General features: G+C 45.4%; 1 protein-coding gene across 6 annotated transcripts in view; it reads right to left on the bottom strand.

The window, feature by feature from the left end:
* Positions 1 to 26,338, bottom strand: part of CEP55 (centrosomal protein 55) — a 222,931-nt gene that overhangs the window by 18,201 nt on the left and 178,392 nt on the right. For all 6 annotated transcript variants that reach the window (XM_063962074.1, XM_063962075.1, XM_063962073.1 and 3 more), the window contains 4 exons: positions 14,835 to 14,891; positions 13,185 to 13,332; positions 12,014 to 12,333; positions 11,383 to 11,454 (listed from right to left, as the gene is read on the bottom strand). In XM_063962074.1, coding sequence (XP_063818144.1) covers positions 11,383 to 11,454; positions 12,014 to 12,333; positions 13,185 to 13,332; positions 14,835 to 14,891 — 597 coding nt within the window. The remainder of the gene's footprint in view (positions 1 to 11,382; positions 11,455 to 12,013; positions 12,334 to 13,184; positions 13,333 to 14,834; positions 14,892 to 26,338) is intronic.

Below are 26,338 nucleotides of genomic sequence, written 5' to 3'. Positions count from 1 at the left end.
TGAATGAATGTTAATATAAGGGGTTAAGCGTTAAGTTTCCATTGAATATTCAGATAATTTTGACGCTGGTGCTACCTGCTGATCTGAAAATGTATACAAAGAAGAAAAATTGTGGCAGAGATCAGTTTACCTAGGTGCACTCTACCCCCTTAATAAATCTAATCTATAATGTTTTCACTTTAATTATTTTTAAATTTTTGTGTTTTTTTACAAACATAAGGTACCAATACCCACATGGAATGTCATCCTTTATTCATAATATCCCATATAGTATTATAATGGCCTGAATATTAGGCCATACAAAGCGAAATATTAAAAAAAGTGTATAGAAATAGAAAAACGTGAAAAGAAGAAATGTTTATTAGACAGGTTTCTGTCTTGTGTGAAAATAAGAATAAAATAAAATGCTTAAAACCAAATTGTGTGCCGCCTATTATATCTTGTATATTTGGTATCACTCCTATGATGAGTGTAAGTGTTCTAAGCTCCAATCATTTGTATGTATGCACCTGATAAATATCAGTGTGCTGCTCTAGTATTAAACTTTATCTGAATAATATATTCATTCCAAATGTACCGCACTTGAGTTACATATGGCAGTGTGAAAAAGAAATGAATATGAAAAATAACAATTTTTGTCCAGGTTTCAATGTTGACACACTGTCTGCTAGTATTTATTTATAAACAGTGTTATGTTTCAATCTCCCATTACTTTGTGTATATTGTTGACACTGTATCAACTAATTCCTCTGACAGTAATGAATTTCAATTACATACTGCTCTATGTGCTGCAACTGGCAACAAATGTTGCTATTATATGTCAGTATGAATTCTTGGCAGTCTGCCAGTCTTCCTATACTGCACAGATATAAGGTTGTGATTGCTTCTTGCTCTTTAACCATAAATAATAATAAGAATTTACTTACCGATAATTCTATTTCTCGGAGTCCGTAGTGGATGCTGGGGTTCCTGAAAGGACCATGGGGAATAGCGGCTCCGCAGGAGACAGGGCACAAAAAAGTAAAGCTTTTACCAGATCAGGTGGTGTGCACTGGCTCCTCCCCCTATGACCCTCCTCCAGACTCCAGTTAGGTACTGTGCCCGGACGAGCGTACACAATAAGGGAGGCAATTTGAATCCCGGGTAAGACTCATACCAGCCACACCAATCACACCGTACAACTTGTGATCTAAACCCAGTTAACAGTATGATAACAGAAAGAGCCTCTTAAAGATGGCTCCTTAACAATATAACCCGAATTTGTTAACAATACTTATGTACAGTATTGCAGATAATCCGCACTTGGGATGGGCGCCCAGCATCCACTACGGACTCCGAGAAATAGAATTATCGGTAAGTAAATTCTTATTTTCTCTATCGTCCTAAGTGGATGCTGGGGTTCCTGAAAGGACCATGGGGATTATACCAAAGCTCCCAAACGGGCGGGAGAGTGCGGATGACTCTGCAGCACCGAATGAGAGAATTCCAAGTCCTCTTTTGCCAGGGTATCAAATTTGTAGAATTTTACAAACGTGTTTTCCCCCGACCACGTAGCTGCTCGACAGAATTGTAATGCCGAGACCCCTCGGGCAGCCGCCCAAGATGAGCCCACCTTCCTTGTGGAATGGGCCTTAACAGATTTAGGCTGTGGCAGGCCTGCCACAGAATGAGCAAGTTGAATTGTGTTACAAATCCAACGAGCAATCGTCTGCTTAGAAGCAGGGGCACCCAACTTGTTGGGTGCATATAGTATCAACAGCGAGTCAGATTTTCTGACTTCAGCCGTCCTTGAAATGTATATTTTTAAGGCTCTGACAACGTCCAACAACTTGGAGTCCTCCAAGTCGCCAGTGGCCGCAGGCACCACAATAGGTTGGTTCAGGTGAAACGCTGATACCACCTTAGGGAGAAAATGCGGACGAGTCCTCAGTTCTGCCCTATCCGAATGGAAGATTAGATAAGGGCTTTTATAAGATAAAGCCGCCAATTTAGATACTCTCCTGGCGGAAGCCAGGGCCAGTAACATAGTCACTTTCCATGTGAGATATTTAAAATCCACCTTTTTCAATGGTTCAAACCAATGGGATTTGAGGAAATCTAAAACTACATTTAGATCCCACGGTGCCACCGGAGGCACCACAGGAGGCTGTATATGCAGTACTCCTTTAACAAAAGTCTGTACCTCAGGAACTGAGGCCAATTCTTTTTGGAAGAATATTGACAGGGCCGAAATTTGAACCTTAATAGATCTCAATTTGAGACCCATAGACAATCCTGATTGTAGGAAATGTAGGAAACGACCCAGTTGAAATTCCTCCGTCGGAACACTCCGATCCTCGCACCACGCGACATATTTTCGCCAAATGCGGTGATAATGTTTCGCGGTGACTTCCTTCCTTGCCTTAATCAAGGTAGGAATGACTTCTTCTGGAATGCCTTTCCCTTTTAGGATCTGGCGTTCAACCGCCATGCCGTCAAACGCAGCCGCGGTAAGTCTTGAAAGAGACAGGGACCCTGTTGTAGCAGGTCCCTTCTCAGAAGTAGAGGGCACGGGTCGTCCGTGACCAACTCTTGAAGTTCCGGGTACCAAGTCCTTCTTGGCCAATCCGGAGCCACTAGTATTGTTCTTACTCCTCCTCACCGTATAATCTTCAATACCTTTGGTATGAGAGGCAGAGGAGGAAACACATATACTGATTTGTACACCCAAGGTGTTACCAGTGCGTCCACAGCTATTGCCTGTGGATCTCTTGACCTGGCGCAATACTTGTCCAGTTTCTTGTTGAGGCGAGACGCCATCATGTCTACCATTGGTCTTTCCCAACAGTTTATTAGCATGTGGAAGACTTCTGGATGAAGACCCCCCTCTCCCGGGTGAATATCGTGTCTGCTGAGGAAGTCTGCTTCCCAGTTGTCCACGCCCGGGAAGAACACTGCTGACAGTGCTATTACGTGATTCTCCGCCCAGCGAAGAATCTTGGCAGCTTCTGCCATTGCACTCCTGCTTCTTGTGCCGCCCTGTCTGTTTACATGGGCGACCGCCGTGATGTTGTCCGACTGAATCAACACCGGTTTTCCTTGCAGGAGTGGTTCCGCCTGGCTTAGAGCATTTTAGATTGCTCTTAGTACCAGAATGTTTATGTGAAGAGACTTTTCCAGGTTCGTCCATACCCCCTGGAAGTTTCTTCCTTGTGTGACTGCTCCCCAACCTCTCAGGCTGGCGTCCGTGGTCACCAGGATCAAATCCTGTATGCCGAATCTGCGGCCCTCCAATAGATGAGCCTTTTGCAACCACCACAGAAGATATACCCTTGTCCTTGGCGACAGGGTTATTCGCAGGTGCATCTGAGGATGCGACCCTGACCATTTGTCCAACAGATCCCTTTGGAAAATTCTTGCATGGAATCTGCCGAATGGAATTGCTTCGTAAAAAGCCACCATTTTTCCCAGGACTCTTGTGCATTGATGTACAGACACCTTTCCTGGTTTTAGGAGGTTCCTGACAGGTCGGATAACTCCTTGGCTTTTTCCTCGGGAAGAAAAACCTTTTTCTGAACCGTGTCCAGAATCATCCCTAGGAACAGCAGACGTATCGTCGGAAAACAGCTGCGATTCTTGGAATATTTAGAATCCAGTCGTGCCGTCGAAGAACTACTTTAGATAGTGCTCTTCCGACCTCCAACTGTTCTCTGGAACTTGCCCTTTTTAGGTCGTGCAAGTAAGGGATAATTTAGATGCCTTTTTTCTTTGAAGAAACATCTTTTCGGCCATTACCTTGGTAAAAAGGCCCGGGGTGCCGTGGATAATTCAAACGGCATCGTCTGAAACTGATATTGACAGTTCTGTACCACGAACCAGAGGTACCCTTGATGAGAAGGACAAAATTTGGACATGGAGGTAATCCTTGATGTCCAGGGACACCATATAGTCCCCTTTTTTCCGGTTCGCTATCACTGCTCTGAGTGACTTTATCTCGATTTGAACCTTTTATGTAAGTGTTCAAAACATTTTAGATTTAGACTATGTGTCACCAAGCCGTCTGGCTTCAGTACCACAATATAGTGTGGAAAAATAATACCCTTTTCCTTGTCGTAGGAGGGGTACTTTGATTATCACCTGCTGGATATACCGCTTGTGAATTGTTTCCAATGCTGCCTCCCTGTCGGAGGGAGCCGTTGGTAAAGCAGACTTCAGGAACCTGCGAGGAGAAGATGTCTCGACTCTCCAATCTTTACCCCTGGGATAATACTCGTACGATCTAGGGGTCAACTTGCGAGTGATCCCACTGCGCCCTGAGACTCTTGAGACTACCCCCCCACCTTGAGTCCGCTTGCACGGTCCCAGCGTCATGCTGAGGACTTGGCAGACGCGGTGGAGGGCTTCTTTTCCTGGGAAAGGGCTGCCTGCTGCAGTCTACTTCCCTTACCTCTATGTCTGGGCAGATATGACTGGCCTTTTGCCTGCATGCCCTCATGGGAAAGGAAAGATTGAGGCTGAAAAGACGGTGTCTTTTTTAGCTGAGATGTAACTTGGGGTAAAAAAGGTTGGATTTCCCAGCTGTTGCTGTGGTCCCCAGGTCCGATGGACCGACCCCCAAATAACTCCTTCCCTTTATACAGCAATACTTCCATCTGCCGTATGGGATCTGTATCACCTGACCACTGTCGTGTCCCTGACATCTTCTGGGAGATATGGACAACGCACTTATCTTGATGCCAGAGAGCAAATATCCCTCTGTGCATCTCACATACATATATATAGAATGCATCCTATTAAATGCTCTACATGAATAAAATATTTTCAGTCAGGGAATCCGACCAAGCCAACCCAGCACTGCATCTCCAGGCTGATGGCGATCGCTGGTCGCAGTATAACCACCGTATGTGTGTATATACTTTTTAGGATATTTTTCCAGCTTCCTATCAGCTGGCTCCTTGAGGGCGGCCGTATCTGGAGACGGTAACGCCACTTGATAAGCGTGTGAGCGCCTTATCACCCTAAGGGGTGTTTCCCAACGTACCCTAATTTCTGGCGGGAAAGGGTATAACGCCAATATTTGCTATCGGGGTAACCCTACGCATCATCACACACTTCATTTTATTTTATCTGATTCAGGAAAAACTACAGGTAGTTTTTTCCACTCCCACATAATACCCTTTCTTGTGGTACTTGTAGTATCAGAAACACGTAACACCTCCTTCATTGCCCTTAACGTGTGGCCCTAATGAGAAATACGTTTGTTTATTCACCGTCGACACTGTATTCAGTGTCCGTGTCTGTGTCTGTGTCGACCGACTGAGGTAAATGGGCGTTTTTAAAACCCCTGACGGTGTTTCTGAGCCGCCTGGACCGGTCCTAATAGATTGTCGGCCGTCTCATGTCGTCAACCGACCTTGCAGCGTGTTGACATTCTCACGTAATTCTCTAAATAAGCCATCCATTCCGGTGTCGACTCCCTAGAGAGTGACATCACCATTACAGGCAATTTCTCCGCCTCCTCACCAACATCGTCCTCATACATGTCGACACACACGTGCCGACACACAGCACACACACCGGGAATGCTCTGACAGAGGACAGGACCCACTAGCCCTTTGGGGAGACAGAGGGAGAGTCTGCCAGCACACACCAAAACGCTATAATTATATAGGGACAACCTTATATAAGTGTTTCTCCCTTATAGCATCTTTTATATATATACAATATCGCCAAAATCAGTGCCCCCCCTCTCTGTTTTAACCCTGTTTCTGTAGTGCAGTGCAGGGGAGAGCCTGGGAGCCTTCTCTCCAGCTTTTCTGTGAGAGAAAATGGCGCTGTGTGCTGAGGAGATAGGCCCCGCCCCTTTTACGGCGGGCTCGTCTCCCGCTATTTTTGAAGTTAGGCAGGGGTTAAATATCTCCATATAGCCTCTGTGGGCTATATGTGAGGTATTTTTTGCCTCTAATAAGGTTTTTATTTGCCTCTCAGAGCGCCCCCCCCAGCGCTCTGCACCCTCAGTGACTGTTGTGTGAAGTGTGCTGAGAGGAAAATGGCGCACAGCTGCAGTGCTGTGCGCTACCTTTATGAAGACTCAGGAGTCTTCAGCCGCCGATTTTGGACCTCTTCTCTCTTCAGCGTCTGCAAGGGGGCCGGCGGCGCGGCTCCGGTGACCATCCAGGCTGTACCTGTGATCGTCCCTCTGGAGCTAGTGTCCAGTAGCCAAGCAGCAAATCCACTCTGCACGCAGGTGAGTTCACTACTTCTCCCCTAAGTCCCTCGTTGCAGTGATCCTGTTGCCAGCAGGACTCACTGTAAAGTAAAAAACCTAAGCTAAACTTTCTCTAAGCAGCTCTTTAGGAGAGCCACCTAGATTGCACCCTTCTCGTTCGGGCACAAAATCTAACTGGAGTCTGGAGGAGGGTCATAGGGGGAGGAGCCAGTGCACACCACCTGATCTGGTAAAAGCTTTACTTTTTTGTGCCCTGTCTCCTGCGGAGCCGCTATTCCCCATGGTCCTTTCAGGAACCCCAGCATCCACTTAGGACGATAGAGAAATATATATTGAAGTGTTCCCCCTCAGTGAGGTGATATCAATAACTGCTTCTTATAACCAGGATGAGTACTGGGGATTGAAATTCACAAATCCCCTCCTTTCCCACTATTTACGTGGATTCAATAATTTATATCCCGCAGTATATATTTTCCCAAGGTACAAAGCTATCACATGAATGTACGGTACATAGGTAGATCAATTAGGAGCTTAGAGAACAATACATTAACATTAGCGTCGCAGAAGAAGCTCTAACAAAGAGCGAAATGCGCATTGGTTTAGCCGTGCGCCGCTAATGTTAATGTATTGTTCTCTAAGCTCCTAATTGATCTACCTATGGTACCGTACATTCATGTGATAGCTTTGTACCTTGGGAAAATATATACTTAAAAGAAGTGTTACCCGGAGATTGTTATGCACAATGATATGTGATTATAGGAGGAGGGCAGGAGGATTATATGATTACATTTAGGTTGTCAGAAATGTGTATCTTTTTTTAAATATATAACAAACTATGCGGAGTATGCCAATTGGTGGGCTTCATATATAAGAAAGCAAACCCACCTCTATACTAACTACATTATACTCTCAGACATAGTCCGTTGAGTGCTGGTGTGACTCAGCATGGATTAACAGCCTATTGTAACCCTCATCCCCACATATGCATGCAGAATATAACTGCGGGATATAAATTATTGAATCCACGTAAATAGTGGGAAAGGAGGGGATTTGTGAATTTCAATCCCCAGTACTCATCCTGGTTATAAGAAGCAGTTATTGATATCACCTCACTGAGGGGGAACACTTCAATATATATATTATTTATGGTTAAAGAGCAAGAAGAAATCACAACCTTATATCTGTGCAGTATAGGAAGACTGGCAGACTGCCAAGAATTCATACTGACATATAATAGCAACATTTGTTGCCAGTTGCAGCACATAGAGCAGTATGTAATTGAAATTCATTACTGTCAGAGGAATTAGTTGATACAGTGTCAACAATATACACAAAGTAATGGGAGATTGAAACATAACACTGTTTATAAATAAATACTAGCAGACACAGTGTCAACATTGAAACCTGGACAAAAATTGTTATTTTTCATATTCATTTCTTTTTCACACTGCCATATGTAACTCAAGTGCGGTACATTTGGAATGAATATATTATTCAGATAAAGTTTAATACTAGAGCAGCACACTGATATTTATCAGGTGCATACATACAAATGATTGGAGCTTAGAACACTTACACTCATCATAGGAGTGATACCAAATATACAAAATATAATAGGCGGCACACGATTTGGTTTTAAGAATTTTATTTTATTCTTATTTTCACACAAGACAGAAACCTGTCTAATAAACATTTCTTCTTTTCACGTTTTTCTATTTCTATAAACTTTTTTTTAATATTTTGCTTTGTATGGCCTAATATTCAGGCCATTATAATACTATATGGGATATTATGAATAAAGGATGACATTCCATGTGGGTATTGGTACCTTATGTTTGTAAAAAAAAAAACAAATGTAAAAAGAATTAAAGTGAAAACATTATAGATTAGATTTATTAAGGGGGTAGAGTGCACCTAGGTAAACTGATCTCTGCCACAATTTTTCTTCTTTGTACCCAGGTATCCAGGCCGGACGACACCCAGACGTGACTGAAATGCCTGAGAGTCGCCCCCACCGGCCGCACTTCCGGAGCATGCAGTCCACAGTCAATCGGAGGACTTTGGTGTACCTGAAACAGGTTTCTATTCCTGGGAAACCGCAGCAGCAGGTTTCTTGGACTTGGGCCGACCTTTTGACGGTCTGGCCTTTCTGGGCTTGGCAGTCCGAAAGGGCTGTGATGTAGTTGAACAAAAGGGTCTCTTCGTAGCAGGAACAGCTGAGGGAAGAAAAGGTGACTTACCCATTGTAGTCGTGGAAATCCACGCATCTAACGCTTCCCCAAAGAGAGCCTGATTTGTGTAGGGTAGGGTCTCCATACTTTTCCAGGATTCCACGTTGGCAGACCACTGGCGCAGCCACAGTCCTCGATGAGCTGAGACAGACATGGAAGAAATCCCCGCAGTCATGGAATCCAGGTCATTCATGGATTCAGCCAGAAAACCTGCCGAATCCTGAATGTTACGTTAAAACAATTTAACAATTTTTGTCCTTTATATCCAAATCTTCCTGACCACTTTACTATAGACTTGGCAATGCATGCACTGGAAATAGTGGGATGTGACACTGCCCCGGAAGCCATGCACATTGAACTGAGCGCATTATCAATTTTACGATCAGCCGGCTCAGACACCGGGCAGGTTTCACATTCTGTCCTATCCTCCACAGGGAAAGGAAAAACCACCTGGATCCTCTTAGGGATCCTGAATATTATTGCAGGATTTACCCATGCTTTTTCAAATATAGCATTTAATACTTTTGACGCAGGGAAGGTTAGCAGGGTTTTCCCATCAGTGAAGGAAGCCTCCTCAACCTGCTCAGGTGTTGTATCATCAACTGCACCTTATTTGTGAGAGATGCCGCTCCCAACACATCCCCATCACCATCTGCAGTGCCAGAATCGGTATTAATGCTGTCTTGTCTAATCTGTGCAAGAAAGAGGTGTTTGGGAATATACAGTGGGTCCCCTGAGGCAACAGAACTGGGCCAGACTGCCATAGAATTCTGTAAAGCCGGAGGTGAAAATTCAGTTTGTGCAGCCCTAGTAGAAACCTGAGAAAACACAGATCTGATAGAGGAAAAACACTCCAGCTCCCTTGCTGGTATCTGTGCTAAACCAGTGCTATCCTGATTACATGGAATGGGATCAACCTGAGATGACATATCCTTTGCAGCATATGACACAGTGTCCCTGGACATAGCTAAAGGAGACCACAGACACTCCACACACACACAGGGGAGGGCAGACAGAGTTTCACCCCCAAGAATGGCAAGAGAGACACCGAGATTGGAGCCAACCCACACACAGCGCTTTTAATATACAGGAAGACCCCTATCAGCGCTGACTGTGCACCTTAACAGGTTTCACAGTCATTTTGCAGCCTCTACCCCCCCCTTTCTACAACCCCTGGTACCGTGAGAGATAGCTGGAGTTGCTGTGGAGGGACTTGCTTTTCCAGATCAGCGCTGTGCACGCAGGAAAATGGCGCTAAACGCTGCTGGCGCCGCTCTGAGGAGAAGCTCCGCCCCCATAATGGCGCTGTCTTCCCGCTCTTCATAGGATTATACTGGCCTGAGGATTTATGCTGGCTGAGATCCTTGAACCCCGACAGGCTGTGTGACCAGTGTGGGGTGCGGGCGCTGGCTCAGGGCGCCCCTCACAGCGCCACACTATGTACCACTGAGCCTTCGGAGCGCAAGTAAGACTGCACTCCTACCCTGATGCCGCCATCTTCACACCAGCCCCCCGCTTGCTAGGGAAGTTGGTGTCTCACTCGCCACCGATCTTCAGCTCTGCAAGGGGGCGGCGGCATGCTGCCCTCTGGAGCTCAGTGTCCAGTCAGCGGAGACAGTGGCTCAGACCCCGCAAGGCAGACACTGCTCCTCCCCTCAGTCCCTCGATGCAGGGAGGTTGGTGCCAGCAGCCTCCCTGTAAAATAACAAACTCTAAAAAACTTTTACTAAAGAAGCTCTGTAGAGCTCCCCTAGCAGTGACCGGCTCCTTTGGGCACATTTTCTAAAATGAGTCTGGTAGGAGGGGCATAGAGGGAGGAGCCAGCCCACACTCTCAAACTCTTAAAGTGACAATGCCTCCTGGTGGACCCGTCTATACCCCATGGTACTAATATGGACCTCAGCATCCTCTAGGACATAAGAGAAAGAACAATTAACCAAACTGCTCTTATGTCCTTGTCCTGCTATAAGAGTGCCCCTTGCTACCTCACGCTTCAGTTTCAGCCACCAAATACGGTTTCTGGGGATCTGAATCTCAAACAAAGCTACCACAGACCCAAAACATGAAAAAGTACTCCCACCCTACTACGTGCCATTGGGTGAAATTGGAGTCCAATAAATCTATCCATACAATAAGTCACTTATTTAACATCAACAATTCTTCTAAACCTCTTTGCCTCACTTCTTAACCCCCCTTCACCCCCACACTTTTTTCTCCCTTATGACTTTGCCATCAACATCAAAGATAAAGTCATCGACACCTACCGAGCACAATAGCCCCTTAGTCAGACTCAGAACATCCCACCAACAACTTCTACACTAAAACCACCCATATCTGAGGGTAATGTCTCTGTATTCCTCTCTCTATAACCTACTCTCTCAACCCAATTCCTTGCAAGTTCTGCCCTTCTTCTTACCCACTGCATACCTGCTTCTAACTCAGATATTCAACTTCTCACCACCACATTCCCTACCATTCATAAACACTCATACCACAAATCTAAAAGACAAAACAAAAAAACTGGTACCATGACCTAGCCCATCTCTTATAATTCCACCATTTTTATGTCCTCCTCCTGTCACTTGGCCTCAAAAATACTTTACTGACTTGAGTTCCTTCTTTCTCTCCTATTGTTTTTTTTTTTTTTTGTGTGACCAATTTCTTCTTAAAAAAAAATCAAAAATCAAAGGCCAAATGACAATTTCTGTAAACGGTTTTGAACTGAAAGTTGGCAACAGAAACTAAGAAATTAGGAAGATTTATCAAATTTTTGAGAGAGATAAACTGGAGAAGTTGCTCATTGCAACCAATCAGCTTATATCATTATTCCAGCACAGCCTGGAAAAAGACAGAACCTAATTAGTTGGTACTTTACTTCTCTCCATGGATTGATAAATCTCACCCATATTTCTAAACAGGATGTGAAACCATTCTAAATAGTACCTGCTCTTCCAATGCAGCCACCCTCTTTTGATCCTCATTTTGCCTCAATATTGACTTCTGAATCAACTCAACCTATAATAAAAGAAGAGGTCAGTATAGTAAGACAAGCGAAAATACCACCCACTTCAAACTCACAATTGACGAGATGTATATTTGTCATACTATTTGGAAAACATTTTGCTTTACATGTTACTCTACAAAACATAAACAGTAACTGTGACCAATAGCATTGTAGCAAACAAGGGAGCAAGAGGAGAGGGACAGACTTCTATGTTTTCAACCTGAACGGACATGAGTGAAATCTCATACTCATAAGTACATAGCTTTGAAACTCTGTAGCCCATGATAAATGTTCTGCCAGAATGTACTGGAAAAATTGAAAACAGTGTTCCATAAAATGTATTGGGGGCTATGAATTTATTTATTTTGGGCTTTCCAATTAAAACTTTAGAACCATTACCTTAAAATTATAGAAAACAGTCTTTCCTCTAACCCTGTAACTGATACTATCAATACAGACAACAGTACAGTGTTTGGATGAGGCATTAAAAAATAAAATACAGTGTCATTTAACAAATATCATTTGGCTTAGCTAGTTTTGCCCTGTTGTATGGAACTGTGGTGTCTGTACCTGATTTAAAAGCTCTGCGTTTTTCACCTTTTCTTCTTCCAGCTTCTCTCGATAAACATCAAGTTCATTCTTTAGTTTTTGCATTTTTTCTTTATAAAGCTTCCTGTCATCATCTCGCCTCTGGCGTTCTGTTTCTCGCAGGGATTTCAGGGCTGTGGACAAATCTCCAACCTCTCTCTTCTTATCCTCGTATTTCATTCTCATGGCCGAAAGCTCAGAATTTAGCTGGCCTGTGATCTGCCGTTCTCCTTCAAGATCTTTTTTGGCCGTGAGTAGTAGCCGATCGTAATATTTTTGTTTCTCTTCTGTAGCTGAAATGACTAATTACAGTATGTAATACAATAAACATTTGTAGTTTGTATTGCTGGGTTAATTTTGTGAGTTCGGGTTTGATGCATAAGCCTAAAATAAACAGATGTATTTGATCTACAGTATTTATGTTAAACGCATCATTTAGCTATGGCTAAAGCCCATGTACACAGCGGGAAGAATAACCAGTATTTGTATAGGCATTAAACCTTCTAAGCAATGTAAACATTTAAAATGTTTAATGTAGTTCCCAAAGACTCCAGTTATGTTTTGTGCTTTTATCTAGCAGGATCAGCCATTGCACAGCTTGCTGTCTGATAGTGGTTGGCATTACAGGAAACCATGTGCACATGACCCCTCGTACCCTGCGTTAGGTTCAATCCACACTGAATATGCAGAGATGGAATGCAACTTTCTGTCCTAAGAATAGGAATGAGTCATTTAAATGCTGTTAATATACATCTATGTGGAAAAAGCATGCAACTATACAAATTTATGCAGCCTATGCTTACATTAGGACTACTGATTTGCCTGAGGGGGCTCAAGGACCAGGTGGCTCCTAGGGCCATTCATTTTACTTTGCTGTTCTCACTAGTGTGCCCTGGAGCACGCAATGCCTGCAGCGGAGATATGACAGAGGGTTGGACGGGCTTCTGTGGATGTCTGCGGTTCCTTCCCCATCTCTATATGTGAGCGTTGACTGTACTCCACAGCACCAATGATAACCCCACCCCTATGGTTATCAGGGTGTATTTTCTAATTGCCATGGCAACCAAATTTTGCTGCCATTAAAATGAATGTGTGTCCCTTAGACAAGAGCAGTACATAGGAATTAATTTGTCCAGGAGACTATAAAGCATACCATCAGAGTTACTGTCTTTTGCTTTTTCTTCAGTTTGTTTTGCATTGGTAACTTGCTTCTCCAGATCAAAGATGCGAGCCATTAATCCCTGCACATAAGCCTCACGTTGCTGATCATACACCAACCACTGCTGGTTCTTCTCCAGAGCCTGCACAGCAGGAGGGGACAGAAGACGGAAGTAAAGTATGGTCAGCGATATAGCAGGTGCATGGTCAAGGGACATTACCACTGCTAGAGGAGATTTACACTGCATAAATTGGATGTGTGGGTATTGGGGGGGGGGGCTGCAGTATGTCATCCAATAGTGACTTCATGTGGTAAATAAATCTAGAGATTAGTAATCCCAGTCACAATGGTAATGGGGGCACTAATCTCAGGTGCTTTACCTGCTTCCAACAATTACTGATACAGTCCTGAGTGCAATGTCATCATCCTGGGGATGTACATGTATACATACATGTATGTATGTATGTATGTATGTATGTATGTACACACATGTACATACATACATGTGTGTAATGCTTTGCTTTTAGGGGTAGTGGAAATGAACAAGACAAAGGTGCGGTTACCCAATGCTTGCAGAAATGATCGGTTGTCAGGGGCATCCACTAATCACCAGATGAAGACTGAGCAGGCAGTATAGTTGGGTTATAGGAGGTGGATGTAGTGTTGTGTTTAAAAAACAAACCAGTGGCAGCCCCGACAGCTCAGGGCACATGATCACCAATAGCAATGCCTTGTGTTTGTACAGAGCATCGGTTTCGTGTACCCAGAATTCCCATCAGAGGATGGACAGACATATGCTGCTGACTAATGGTAACTGGGAGAACAGGCTATAATAGGGCTATAAAAGCAAACAGAGCTGATACCATCTGTCCAAATATCATTACACGAGGGCACAAATTATATCCGCCAGGTGACTCTTGTAAATGATCAAATACAGCAGTACAGGTGCCTGATTTCACAATGAAAACAAAGCTTAAACATTGATAAAGGAAAATAAGGCATTATACAAACTCAGGGCGCACTATTATTTTGTGTGCGTCCTCTTATGTCAGGTAGGATCACATTATGGTAGTAATTTAATTCTTCCCCAGTACCGAATGTTCTCCTGTAATTCCTCATCCCCTGTAACTCCCCCATCTATTTATACGTCTCGTACCAGCAGCGGGCAGAGGAGGGATGTCCCCGAGACCACACACTAACCTAGTTGTAGTAACAGAAAATACATGCAATTAGATGTCAGAAAGCATATACAGAGCTACAGCTTCTGTGAGTGCTAATATGTTCGGGTGGTTTTCAGTATGCCGAATGTATACCGTATGGGCGCCCGAATCCCGACACCCCGACATATATTCTCCCTCGTGGGGGTCCACGACCCCCCTGGAGGGAGAATAAAATAGCGCGCCACAGCGCCGGTAGCGTGGCGAGTGCAGCGAGCCCGCAAGGGGCTCCTTTGCGCTCGCCACGGTGTCAGTATGCCGGCGGTCGGGCTCCCGGCGCCGGTATGCTGGTCGCCGGGAGCCCGGCCGCCGGCATACCATACTACACCCAATATGTTTACCAAATCAACCTATTATCAACTGTGGTATGACAAACATAGGCTTGTACAGACAGACCTAATGGGGATTCAGTGACTGAAATACTTACATCTTTTAACTGAGCCTCCAGGACACAGGCATTACTGGCAGCTTCTTTCCGAGGATCCTTAAACGAAAACACAAATTAATCAGCACTGACAATTCACTATGTATCTTTCCTGGCTTCACCCATTTTCCATTGACTAATTATTTCAACTGATGTTAAAATAAAACATGATGGCATATATTCTCACTGAAATTCCAGACAAAAAAAAAATAAAAAAATTTCTACCTTCAATCACTATATTACTCCTTATGAAAGTGGATTTTATACCACTTAAAATGTCTGTTTAGATAAACTCTACTTTCAATACAAATCTGATTCTATAGAAATGATCACGAGTGTCATCCTGCTTTATTTCTTCAGAGTTAGAAATCTCCTTTAGCATTTCGCTCTTGAATCTCATATAGAGAAATATTGCCATCTAGTGGAATAAGGTATTTCCTACCAAAAGGTACTGTAGACAAAGGTAAAATACATAGCTGAACTAAGAGCCTGGTCAGCATTAGCATGAAATTCACTAAAAGAAAAAAAATAGGATTTTAATACCTACCGGTAAATCCTTTTCTCTTAATCCGTAGAGGATGCTGGGGACTCCAAAAGGACCATGGGGTATAGACGGGATCCGCAGGAGACATGGGCACACTATAAGACTTTGAATGGGTGTGAACTGGCTCCTCCCTCTATGCCCCTCCTCCAGACTCCAGTTAGAGAACTGTGCCCAGGGAGACGGACATTTCAAGGAAAGAATTTATTGTTTAAACACGGTGAGTGTCATACCAACTCACACCTCGAACATGCCGCAGAACGTGGCATTCAATTCAACACCAGCCGACGCCATGTAAAATATACAGCAATATGCTGACCGAAAATGTAACACAACCTGTGTCTAAACACGACCAATAATAGCATACCGCATGCCATGGCATGAATAACGTCAGCAACAGACTTGACTGAAAAGAACCACCACATGAGTGTAACCACAACCAATAGCTGCAGATACAGTACGCACTGGGACGGGCGCCCAGCATCCTCTACGGACTAAGAGAAAAGGATTTACCGGTAGGTATTAAAATCCTATTTTCTCATACGTCCTAGAGGATGCTGGGGACTCCAAAAGGACCATGGGTTTATACCAAAGCTCCAGACCGTGCGGGAGAGTGCAGACGACTCTGCAGCACCGATTGAGCAAACATGAGGTCCTCATCAGCCAGGGTATCAAACCTGTAGAACCTATCAAAAGTGTTTGAACCTGACCAAGTAGTTGCTCGGCAAAGTTGAACCGCCGAGACTCCTCGGGCATCTGCCCAAGAAGAGCCCACCTTCCTGGTAGAATGGGCCTTCACCGACTTCGGTAACGGCAATCCAGCCGTAGAATGAGCATGCCGAATCGTATCACATATCCAATGTGCAACAGTCGGCTTAGTAGCAGTAGTCCCAATTTTGTTGGGAACATACAGGATAAACAGAGTCTCTGGTTCCCCAATCTGAGCCGTTCTGGCAACATAAATATTCAAAGCTCTGATTACATCGAGAGACTTCGAATCAGCCAAGGCTTCAGTAGCCACAGGCACCACAATAGGTTGGTTCATGTGAAACGCAGAAACCACTTTTGGCAGAAATTGTTGCCGAGTTCTCAATTCCGCTCTATCCACATGGAAGAACAAATAGGGGCTCTTGTGAGACAAAGCCGCTAATTTCGACACCCGCCTTGCGGACGCCAAGGCCAATAGCATGACCACTTTCCAAGTGAGAAATTTTAACTCAACCTTTCGTAAAGGTTCCAACCAGTGTGACATAAGAAACTGCAACACCACGTTAGGGTCCCATGGTGCCACTGGGGGCACAAATGGAGGTTGGATGTGCAGCACTCCTTTCACAAGTCTGAACTTCTCGAAGGGTGGCCAATTCTTTTTGAAAGAAAATTGATAAGGCCGAAAACTGCACTTTAATGGAGCCTAACTTTAGGCCTGCATCCACACCTGCTTGCAAAAAATAGAGAAAACGACCCAGCTGAAATTCTTCCGTAGGAGCCTTCTTGGATTCACACCAAGACACATACTTCCTCCAAATACGGTGGTAAAGCTTCGCCGTTACTCCTTTCCTAGCCTGAAGCAATGTGGGAATGACTTCACCGGAAATACCCTTTCGGGCTAGGATATGGCGTTCAACCGCCATGCCGTCAAACGCAGCCGCGGTAAGTCTTGATACACGCCCGGTCCTTGCTGTAACAGGCCCTCTCGTAGAGGAAGAGGCCAGGGATCTTCTATGAGTAAGTCTTGAAGATCTGGATACCAAGCCCTCCTTGGCTAGACCGGAACAATGAGGATCGCCTGAACCTTTGTTCTTCTTATGTTTATCACCTTCGGAAAGAGTGAAAGTGGAGGGAACACATAGACCGACTGAAACACCCACGGTGTCACGAGGGCGTCCACTGCTATTGCTTGAGTGTCCCTTGACCTGGAACAATATCCCTGAAGTTTCTTGTTGAGGAGAGACGCCATCATGTCTAATTGAGGAATTCCCCAAAGACTTGTCACTACTGTGAAAACTTCTTGATGAAGACCCCACTCTCCTGGATAGAGATCGTGTCTGCTGAGGAAGTCTATTTCTCAGTTGTCTACACCCGGAACGAAGACCGCTAATAGAGCGTTTACATGCCTTTCCGACCAGCGGAAAACTTTTGCGGCTTCTGCCATTGCCACTTTGCTCCTCGTTCCGCCCTAGCGGCTTACTTACGCCACTGCTGTTAAGTTGTCCGACAGAATTAAGACGAGCAGATCGCGAAGAAAATGTTCCGTTGTAAATAGCTCTTAATTCAAGAATGCTTATTGCAGACAAGCTTCCCAGCTTGACCTTTTCCCCTGGAAAGACTGCTCCCCAGCCTCGTAGACTTGTATCCATGGACACCAGGAACTAATCCTGGATCCCTAACCTTCGTCCCTCTAGGAGGTGAGAACTGTGAAGCCACCACAGGAGAGAAATCCTGGTCCTGGAAAATAGGATTATTTCCCGGTGCATGTGCAGGTGAGACCCGGACCACATGTCCAACTGGTCCCGCAAAAACCACTCTGGCATTTGACCTGCTCACCGAATGGCTCGTAGGCCGCAACCATCTTCTTCATCAACGGAATGTATTGATGGGTTTACACTGTTGCAAATTTGATCCCACTCTGGATCCTCAGATCTCTTTCCACAGGAAAAAACAAACTCTCAACAGTTCAGTATCTAATCTTATTCCCAACTCCGACATCTGCGTCGTTGGGATCAACAGCGATTCTCTGTGTTGAAGAACTGTCAGAGAGAAATAGACGTTATGGTAAGAACTTACCGTTGATAACGTAATTTCTCTTATGTCCACAGGTATGCACAGGATAACAAAAAAATATATAAATTACAGCGCTTATACAACTGATGCTAATACTGGAAAAAATTAATTAATTACAACATACTGATTTATCAAGCATATGAATAAAATTGATGATAAAATATAAAATTGCTCATAGACCAATTTGTGGACAAATACTGAGCTCCTCAGAAATAACCTTAATAAGGCAAAGGTCCATATATTAGTATTCGGACACAATCTAATTTAAACCAAGACCAATGTGGTTTATTACCCATCAAGTGTTCCAATGCATGGATCCGGATCCAGGTCCTTAGTTATGGAATGGATTCTGGTTCACAGTTGGTTAAGATGACGCTATAATGTCCTGCACACTGTGTTCCACTTTAGATGAATCCTGGGAAATTCATTTCTTGTAGGACCAAATTGGAATCGGGATCCTGGTTCACATGTAGCATGAAGATGGGTCGTCCTGGATTTGGAGCCAGTAAGGTTTATCTTAAGTAACGTCCAATGGTCTAGAGCAGTGTTCCCTTACGCGTTTCGCCGCTCCAGGCAGCTTTGTCAAAGGGTAATGTGGTGTTCAGATTTTACCCCTTTTTATAGGGGAAATGATGTCATCAATTAATTAACATAATCAATTAAGACCAAGCATCATCATTTCAAATTCTAAACTACGCAGAAACAGCAGAAACTGAAAAGTAAAAACACTCATGGACTAGTGTTAAAAAACTAATCATAGATCCCTTAAAAAACATTTTATTTACATTCCGATAGTCAGTCATGTGATCGTATTGCCGATCACATGACACTACTCAGAGTGACTTCCTATAAGGCTGTCTGTTCATAGGGACAGCCATCCGTCACTCAACATGTCCTGCCCCACTTACAAATCACGTGGGTTTACAGTAAAGGAAGTGTTCCGCTCCCATGACTACGGAGCCGTCACTTCCTGATACACATTATTCTTGTTGCTAAGAAACTCAAAAGGTGACGGAAACATGGGAGGATTCTCTTCGGCGGCACGTACGGTCACCGGAAGTGACCTATTCCTATAGCAACAGACCCGTCACGTCCTAGTGCGCATTGTTGTTAGCAACTATCTATGATGTCGGGAGTGACCCGTTTCTATAGCAACGGAGTTGTCACTTCCTAATCTACGTTATTACTGACTTTTGCACCATGTCAAGAGGCACAGAAAAAACTGACTAGAAGTGGGGGGATACTTTTCAGTTGCACGTGCGATCACCGGAAGTGACCGGTTTCTATAGCAACTCAGCCATCACATCCTGGTGCGCACTGTTGTTAGCAACCTTAATGGAATTAAAGGGAAACATATCTAAAATTAATCCAAAATCGATCATTAAATATTGATTCAAAACTGTAGTCCATAATATATACAGAAACTACTACATACAAAGCACATAAATCTCTTCCTAAATATTAAAGTGTAGAGCTAAGAGGACACTGGATTGAGAGTAAGGAAACCGTACTGATATTAAATACCAATTTCGTCAGTTATCATTGGAGATGTATTAACCAAATCAAAAGCTGATAAATTCAATCAAGTATTGTATTCAGTTCTAAGGCCTCATTCAGACCTTGTGGATGTATTGTATTTAATTGGAAAGTCCAATAAATCTCCCCCCCCCTATTCCAAAATAAACATCCCAAACACCACCTACCCGGTTTCCCCCCCCCCCCCCTTCAATATTCCCCTTCCCGTTTTTTTCCGTTACACCTAGCCTTTCCCTTCCAGTAACCCCCCCCCCCCCCCCCCATTTCTAACAGATATCGAAGCAAAAGTATCATTTGGTCAATATACCACACGTTAATATGTATCAATTAATAACGTATGTATTTATTATGTATTTTCTACTATTCCTATAGGAAAAATTCCCTTGCTGAGTATCCCTCTGTCATAATCAATAATGAAAGTTCCGTTGGCCTCTTCCAAAGCGACTACTATAGAATGATTCCAATAATGCATTCACCCTTTTTCTCATCCCCCATCAGATTATAGGATCTTCCATTTTATTTCATTTTTCAGACAGTTTTTAAACAAAAAAATCCTTTTTAAATAATACATCAATGAAATCAAGAAACTTCTCTTACCAAATGAATTTTCTCTGACGTCCTTGTGGATGCTGGGAACTCCGTAAGGACCATGGGGAATAGCGGCTCCGCAGGAGACTGGGCACATCTAAAGAAAGCTTTAGGACTATCTGGTGTGCACTGGCTGCTCCCCCTATGACCCTCCTCCAAGCCTCAGTTAGATTTTTGTGCCCGGCCGAGATGGGTGCAATCTAGGGGGCTCTCCTGAGCTTCTTAGAAAAAAGTTAGTTTTAGGTTTTTTATTTTCAGTGAGACCTGCTGGCAACAGGCTCACTGCATCGAGGGACTAAGGGGAGAAGAAGCGAACCTGCCTGCTTGCAGCCAGCTTGGGCTTCTTAGGCTACTGGACACCATTAGCTCCAGAGGGATCGAACACAGGCCCAGCCTCGGAGTCCGGTCCCAGAGCCGCGCCGCCGGCCCCCTTACAAAGCCAGAAGCAAGAAGAGGTCCGGAAAATCGGCGGCAGAAGACATCAGTCTTCATCAAGGTAGCGCACAGCACTGCAGCTGTGCGCCATTGCTCCTCATGCACACTTCACACTCCGGTCACTGAGGGTGCAGGGCGCTGGGGGGGGGGGCGCCCTGAGCAGCAATATTAACACCTTGGCTGGCAAAAATACATCACATATAACCCCCAGGGCTAAATGGATGTACATTAACCCCTGCCAGAATCCATAAAAATGCGGGAGAAAAGTCCGCTAAAAAGGGGCGGAGCTATCTCCTTCAGCACACTAGTGCCATTTTTCCCTCACAGCTCCGTTGGAGGGAAGCTCCCTGGCTCTCCCTTGCAGTAACTACACTACAGAAAGGGTTAAAAAAGAGAGGGGGGGCACAAATTAGGCGCAGTATACAATATATGCAGCTATAAGCGAAAACATTTTTTTATAGGTGCTGTCCCTGTGATATATAGCGCCCTGGTGTGTGCTGGCATACTCTCCCTCTGTCTCCCCAAAGGGCTTTGTGGGGTCCTGTCCTCTATCAGAGCATTCCCTGTGTGTGGGCTGTGTGACGGTACAGCTGTGTCGACATGTATGTGGAGGATAATGAGGTGGAGGCGGAGCGAATGCCTGTAAATATGTTATCACCCCCTGAGGGGTCGACACCGGTGTGGGTGAATTTATGGAAGGATTACGTGAAAGTGTCAACTCCTTACATAAAAGGTCGACGACACAGAACAGCCGGCTACTCAGCTTGTGCCTGTTTCCAGCGTCTCAAATGTCATGGGGGGCTCTAAAAACGCCCGCTACCTCAGATAGCAGACACAGATGTCGACACGGATGCCGACTCCAGTGTCGACGACGATGAGACTAGTGTACCCTCCAAATAGGTCCACCCGCTACATGATTGAGGCAAGGAAAAATGTATTACACATTTATGATTATACCCCAGATACCACATAAAAAGGGTATTGTGTTTGGTGAGAGAAAACTATTAGTAGTTTTTCCTGCATCTGAGAAATTAAATGAGGTGTGTGAGGAAGCGAGGAAGATTGATCATTTCTAAACGGTTAATGGCTGCGTACCCTTTCCCGCCAGAGGATAGGTCACGCGGGGAAACACCCCATAGGGTAGATACAGCGCTTACACGCTTACCAGAAAAGGTGGCACTACCGTCTCCGGATACGGCCGCCCTGAAGGGACCTGCTGATAGAAAGCAGGAGGTTACCCTATAAGATATAGTCACACACTAGGACATTATATCGCGACCAGCCGTTGCTTCGGCATGGAGGTACAGTGCTCCCGCTGCGTGGTCAGATTCCCTGTCGAAAAATAACTATGGATAGGGACAATATTTTGCTGAAAATAGAGCATATAAAAGACGTGGTCTTATACATGCGTGATGCACAGAGGGATATTTGCCGACTGGCATCAAAAATAAGCGCTAGGTCCATTGCCGCCAGACGGGGGTTATGGACTTGGCAATGGTCAGGCGATGCAGACTCGAATCGGCACATGGAAGTTGCCCTATAAGGAGGTAAAACTGTTTGGGGATAGTTTTTTCAGACCTCGTTTCCACAGCTACTGCTGGGAAATTGATTTTTTTGCCACAGGCTACCCCACAACAAAAGAAAGCACTGTATCATCAAGTACAGTCCTTTCGGCCCCAGAAAAGCAAGAGGGCTAGAGGCTCATCTTTTCTGCCGAGAGGCAAAGGTAGAGGAAAAAGCTGCAACACACAGCTAGTTCCCAAGAGCAGAAGTCCTCCCTGCGTCCGGTAGGTCCACAGCATGGTGCTGGGGCTGCTCAGCCGGACCCGGGTACGGTGGGGGCCCGTCTCAGATATTTCAGCGGACAGGGGGCTCTTTCACATGGATCCCTGGGTCCTTCAAGTAGTATCTCAGGGGTACAGGCTGGAGTTCGAGACGTTCTTCCCCCCGCCGTTTCCTAAAATCTGCCTTACCGGCACCTCCCTCTGCCAGGGAGACGGTGTTGGTGGATATTCAACACTATAATCACAACAAGTGATTGTCAAGGTGCCCCTCCTTCAGCAAGGAAGGGGTTACTATTCCACAGTGGTTGTGGTACCGCAACGGTTCGGTGAAATGAAAATACTTGAACTTTTATATCAGAAGATTCAAGTTCAAGATGGAATCGTTCAGGGCGGTTATTACGAGCCTGGACGAGGGGGATTACAGGGTCTCCCTGGACATCAAGGATGCGTACCTGCATGTCCCCATTTACCCCCCTCACCAGGAGTACCTCAGATATGTGGTACAGGACTGTCACTATCAGTTCCAGATGCGGCCGTTGGAGTTGTCCACGGCACCGAAGGTCTTTACCTAGGTAATGGCCGAAGTGATGATACTCCTTCGCAAGAAGGAAGTTTTTATTATCCCGTACTTGGACGATCTCCTGATAAAGGCGAGGTCCAAAGAACAGTTGGTAGTGGGGGTAGCACTCTCTCGGGAAGTGCTACAACAGCACGACTGGATTCTCAATATTCCAAAGTCACAGCTGGTCCCGACGACACGTCTTCTGTTCCTGGGAATGTTTCTGAACGCAGACCAGAAAAGAGTGTTTCTTCCAGTGGAAAAAGCCGAGGAGTTGTCATCTCTAGTCAGAGACATCCTAAAACCAGGACAGGTGTCGGTACATCAATGCACACGAGTCCTGGGAAAAATGGTAGCTTCGTACGAAGCATAATTCCATTCGGAAGACTCCACGCAAGGACGTTCCAGTGGGACCTGTGGGACTAATGGTCCGGGTCCCATCTACAGATACAACAGCGGATAACCCTGTCAGCAAGAAACAGGGTGTCGCTGCTGTGGTGGCTGCAGAGGGCTCATCTACTAGAGGGCCGCAGATTCGGAATACAGGACTGGGTCCTGGTGACCACGGATGCCAGCCTTCGGGGCTGGGGTGCAGTCACACAGGGAAGAAAATTCCAAGGAGATTTCGCTTCACATAAATATTCTGCAGCTAAGGGCCATTTACAATGCCCTAAGCCAAGCAAGGCCCCTGCTTCAGAACCAGCCGGTACTGATCCAATCAGACGACATCACGGCGGTCGCCCATGTAAACAGACAGGGCGGCACAAGAAGCAGGATGGCGATGGCAGAAGCCACAAGGATTCTCCGATGGGCGACCTACACCCAGGAGAATGGGGACTTCATCCAGAAGTTTTCCAAATGCGGGTAAACCGTTGAGAATGACCACGGGTGGACATGATGGCGTCCCACCTCAACAAGAAGTTGAAAAGATATTGCGCCAGGTCAAGGGACCCTCAGGCGATCGCTGGGGACGCTCTAGTGACACCGTGGGTGTACCAGTCGGTTTATGTGTCTCCTCCTCTACCTCTCATACCCAAGGTACTGAGAATAATAAGAAGGCGAGGAGTGAAAACCATACTCGGGATTCCGGATTGGCCATGAAGAGCTTGGTACCCGGAACTTCAAGAGATGCTGGCAGAGGACCCTTGGCCTCTGCCGCTCAGACAAGACCTGCTGCAGCAGGGACCCTGTCTGTTCCAAGACTTACCGCGGCTGCGTTTGACGGCATGGCGGTAGAACACCGGATCCTAAAGGAAAAGGGTATTCCGAAGGAAGTCATCCCTACCCTGATCATAGCCAGGAAGGATGTCACCGCAAGACATTATCGCCGCGTTTGGCGAAAATTTGTTGCTTGGTGGGAGGCCATGAAGGCCCCGACGGAGGAATTTCAACTATGTCGATTCCTGCACTTCCTGCAAGCAGGGGTGACGTTTGGGCCTCAAATTGGGGTCCATCAAGGTCCAGATTTCGGCTCTGTCGATTTTCTTCCAGAAAGAACTGGCTTCACTGCCTGAAGTTCAGACTTTGGTTAAAGGAGTACTACATATTCAGCCTCCTTTTTGTGCCTCCTGTGGCACTTTTTGGATCTCAACGTGGTGTTGGATTTCCTAAAGTCGCATTGGTTGAGCCACTTAAAACCATGGAGCTAAAGTATCTCGCGTGGAAAGTGGTCATGCTGTTGGCCTTGGCCAGGCGTGTGTCAGAATTGGCGGCTTTGTCATGTAAAAGGCCTTATCTGATTTTCTATATGGATAGGGCAGAGTTGAGGACTCGTCCTCAGTTTCTCCCGAAGGTGGTCTCAGGTTTTCACTTGAACCAACCTATTGTGGTGCCTGCGGCTACTGGGGACTTGGAGGATTCCAAGTTGCTGGACGTAGTCAGGGCCCTGAAAATTTTATTTTTCCAGGACGGCTGGAGTCAGGAAAACTGACTCGCTGTTTATCCTGATGGCACCCAACAAGCTGGGTGCTCCTGCTTCTAAGCAGTCTATTGCGCGCTGGATTGTAGCACTATTCAGCTGGCGCATTCTGCGGTAGGATTACCGCAGCCTAAATCAATAAAAGCCCATTCCACAAGGACGGTGGGCTCATCTTGGGCGGCTGCCCGAGGGGTCTCGGCTTTACAGCTTTGCCGAGCAGCTACTTGGTCAGGGGCAAACACGTTTGCAAAATTCTATGAATTTGATACCCTGGCTGAGGAGGACCTGGAGTTCTCTCATTCGGTGCTGCAGAGTCATCCACACTCTCCCGCCCGTTTGGGAGCTTTGGTATAATCCCCATGGTCCTTACGGAGTTCCCAGCATCCACTAGGACGTCAGAGAAAATAAGAATTTACTTACCGATAATTCTATTTCTCGTAGTCCGTAGTGGATGCTGGGCGCCCATCCCAAGTGCGGATTGTCTGCAATACTTGTACATAGTTATGGTTAACTAATCGGGTTCTTGTTGTGAGCCATCTATTCAGAGGCTCCTCTGTTATCATGCTGTTAACTGGGTTTCATATCACAAGTTGTACGGTGTGATTGGTATGAGTCTTACCCGGGATTCAAAATCCTTCCTTATTGTGTACGCTCGTCCGGGCACAGTATCCTAACTGAGGCTTGGAGGAGGGTCATAGGGGGAGGAGCCAGTGCACACCAGATAGTCCTAAAGCTTTCTTTAGATGTGCCCAGTCTCCTGCGGAGCCGCTATTCCCCATGGTCCTTACGGAGTTCCCAGCATCCACTATGGACTACGAGAAATAGAATTATCGGTAAGTAAATTCTTATTTTATATATGTTATGTGTTTTTTAGTATGTGTTATTTGTTCCTTTCTTCTTTTCTTCTTTCTGGCTTCATGCAAGATGCAATCAAAATGCTCATAATTAAATGGCTGTAAATGATTCTACTAATAGAGGCAGACAACACAAGAAGGGCTTAATAAGCTAGTTACATAATGTCTATTGAGGGCGGAAGTGACACCGCTGCCGGACACACAAGTAAGGGCAAAACCGTCCGTACTGAGGGCGGAAGTGACACCGCTGCTGGACTCACAACTGAGGGCAAACCCACAATAAAAGCCAGAGAGATGAAGGGATCGGTCATCCTGACGAAGCCTGACTACACAGGTGAAACGCGTTGATCGCGGAGCTATGGATCGGAAAGCCTGCAAGCCTACCGCCGCCGCTACCAACTGACCAGTCTGCCGGCAGACACCCTAACCTCCTGGACCAGTGAAGCGCACACCTCCAGCACGGAGAGCACAAGTAAGGTCAGTGGGAGAGGAAGGAATATTCTTCATTTAA

Source organism: Pseudophryne corroboree, chromosome 3, assembly GCF_028390025.1.
Source record: "Pseudophryne corroboree isolate aPseCor3 chromosome 3, aPseCor3.hap2, whole genome shotgun sequence".
Classification (NCBI taxonomy): domain Eukaryota; kingdom Metazoa; phylum Chordata; class Amphibia; order Anura; family Myobatrachidae; genus Pseudophryne; species Pseudophryne corroboree.
Note: the sequence above shows the minus strand (reverse complement) of the source record. Positions and strands in the feature narration are given on the sequence as shown.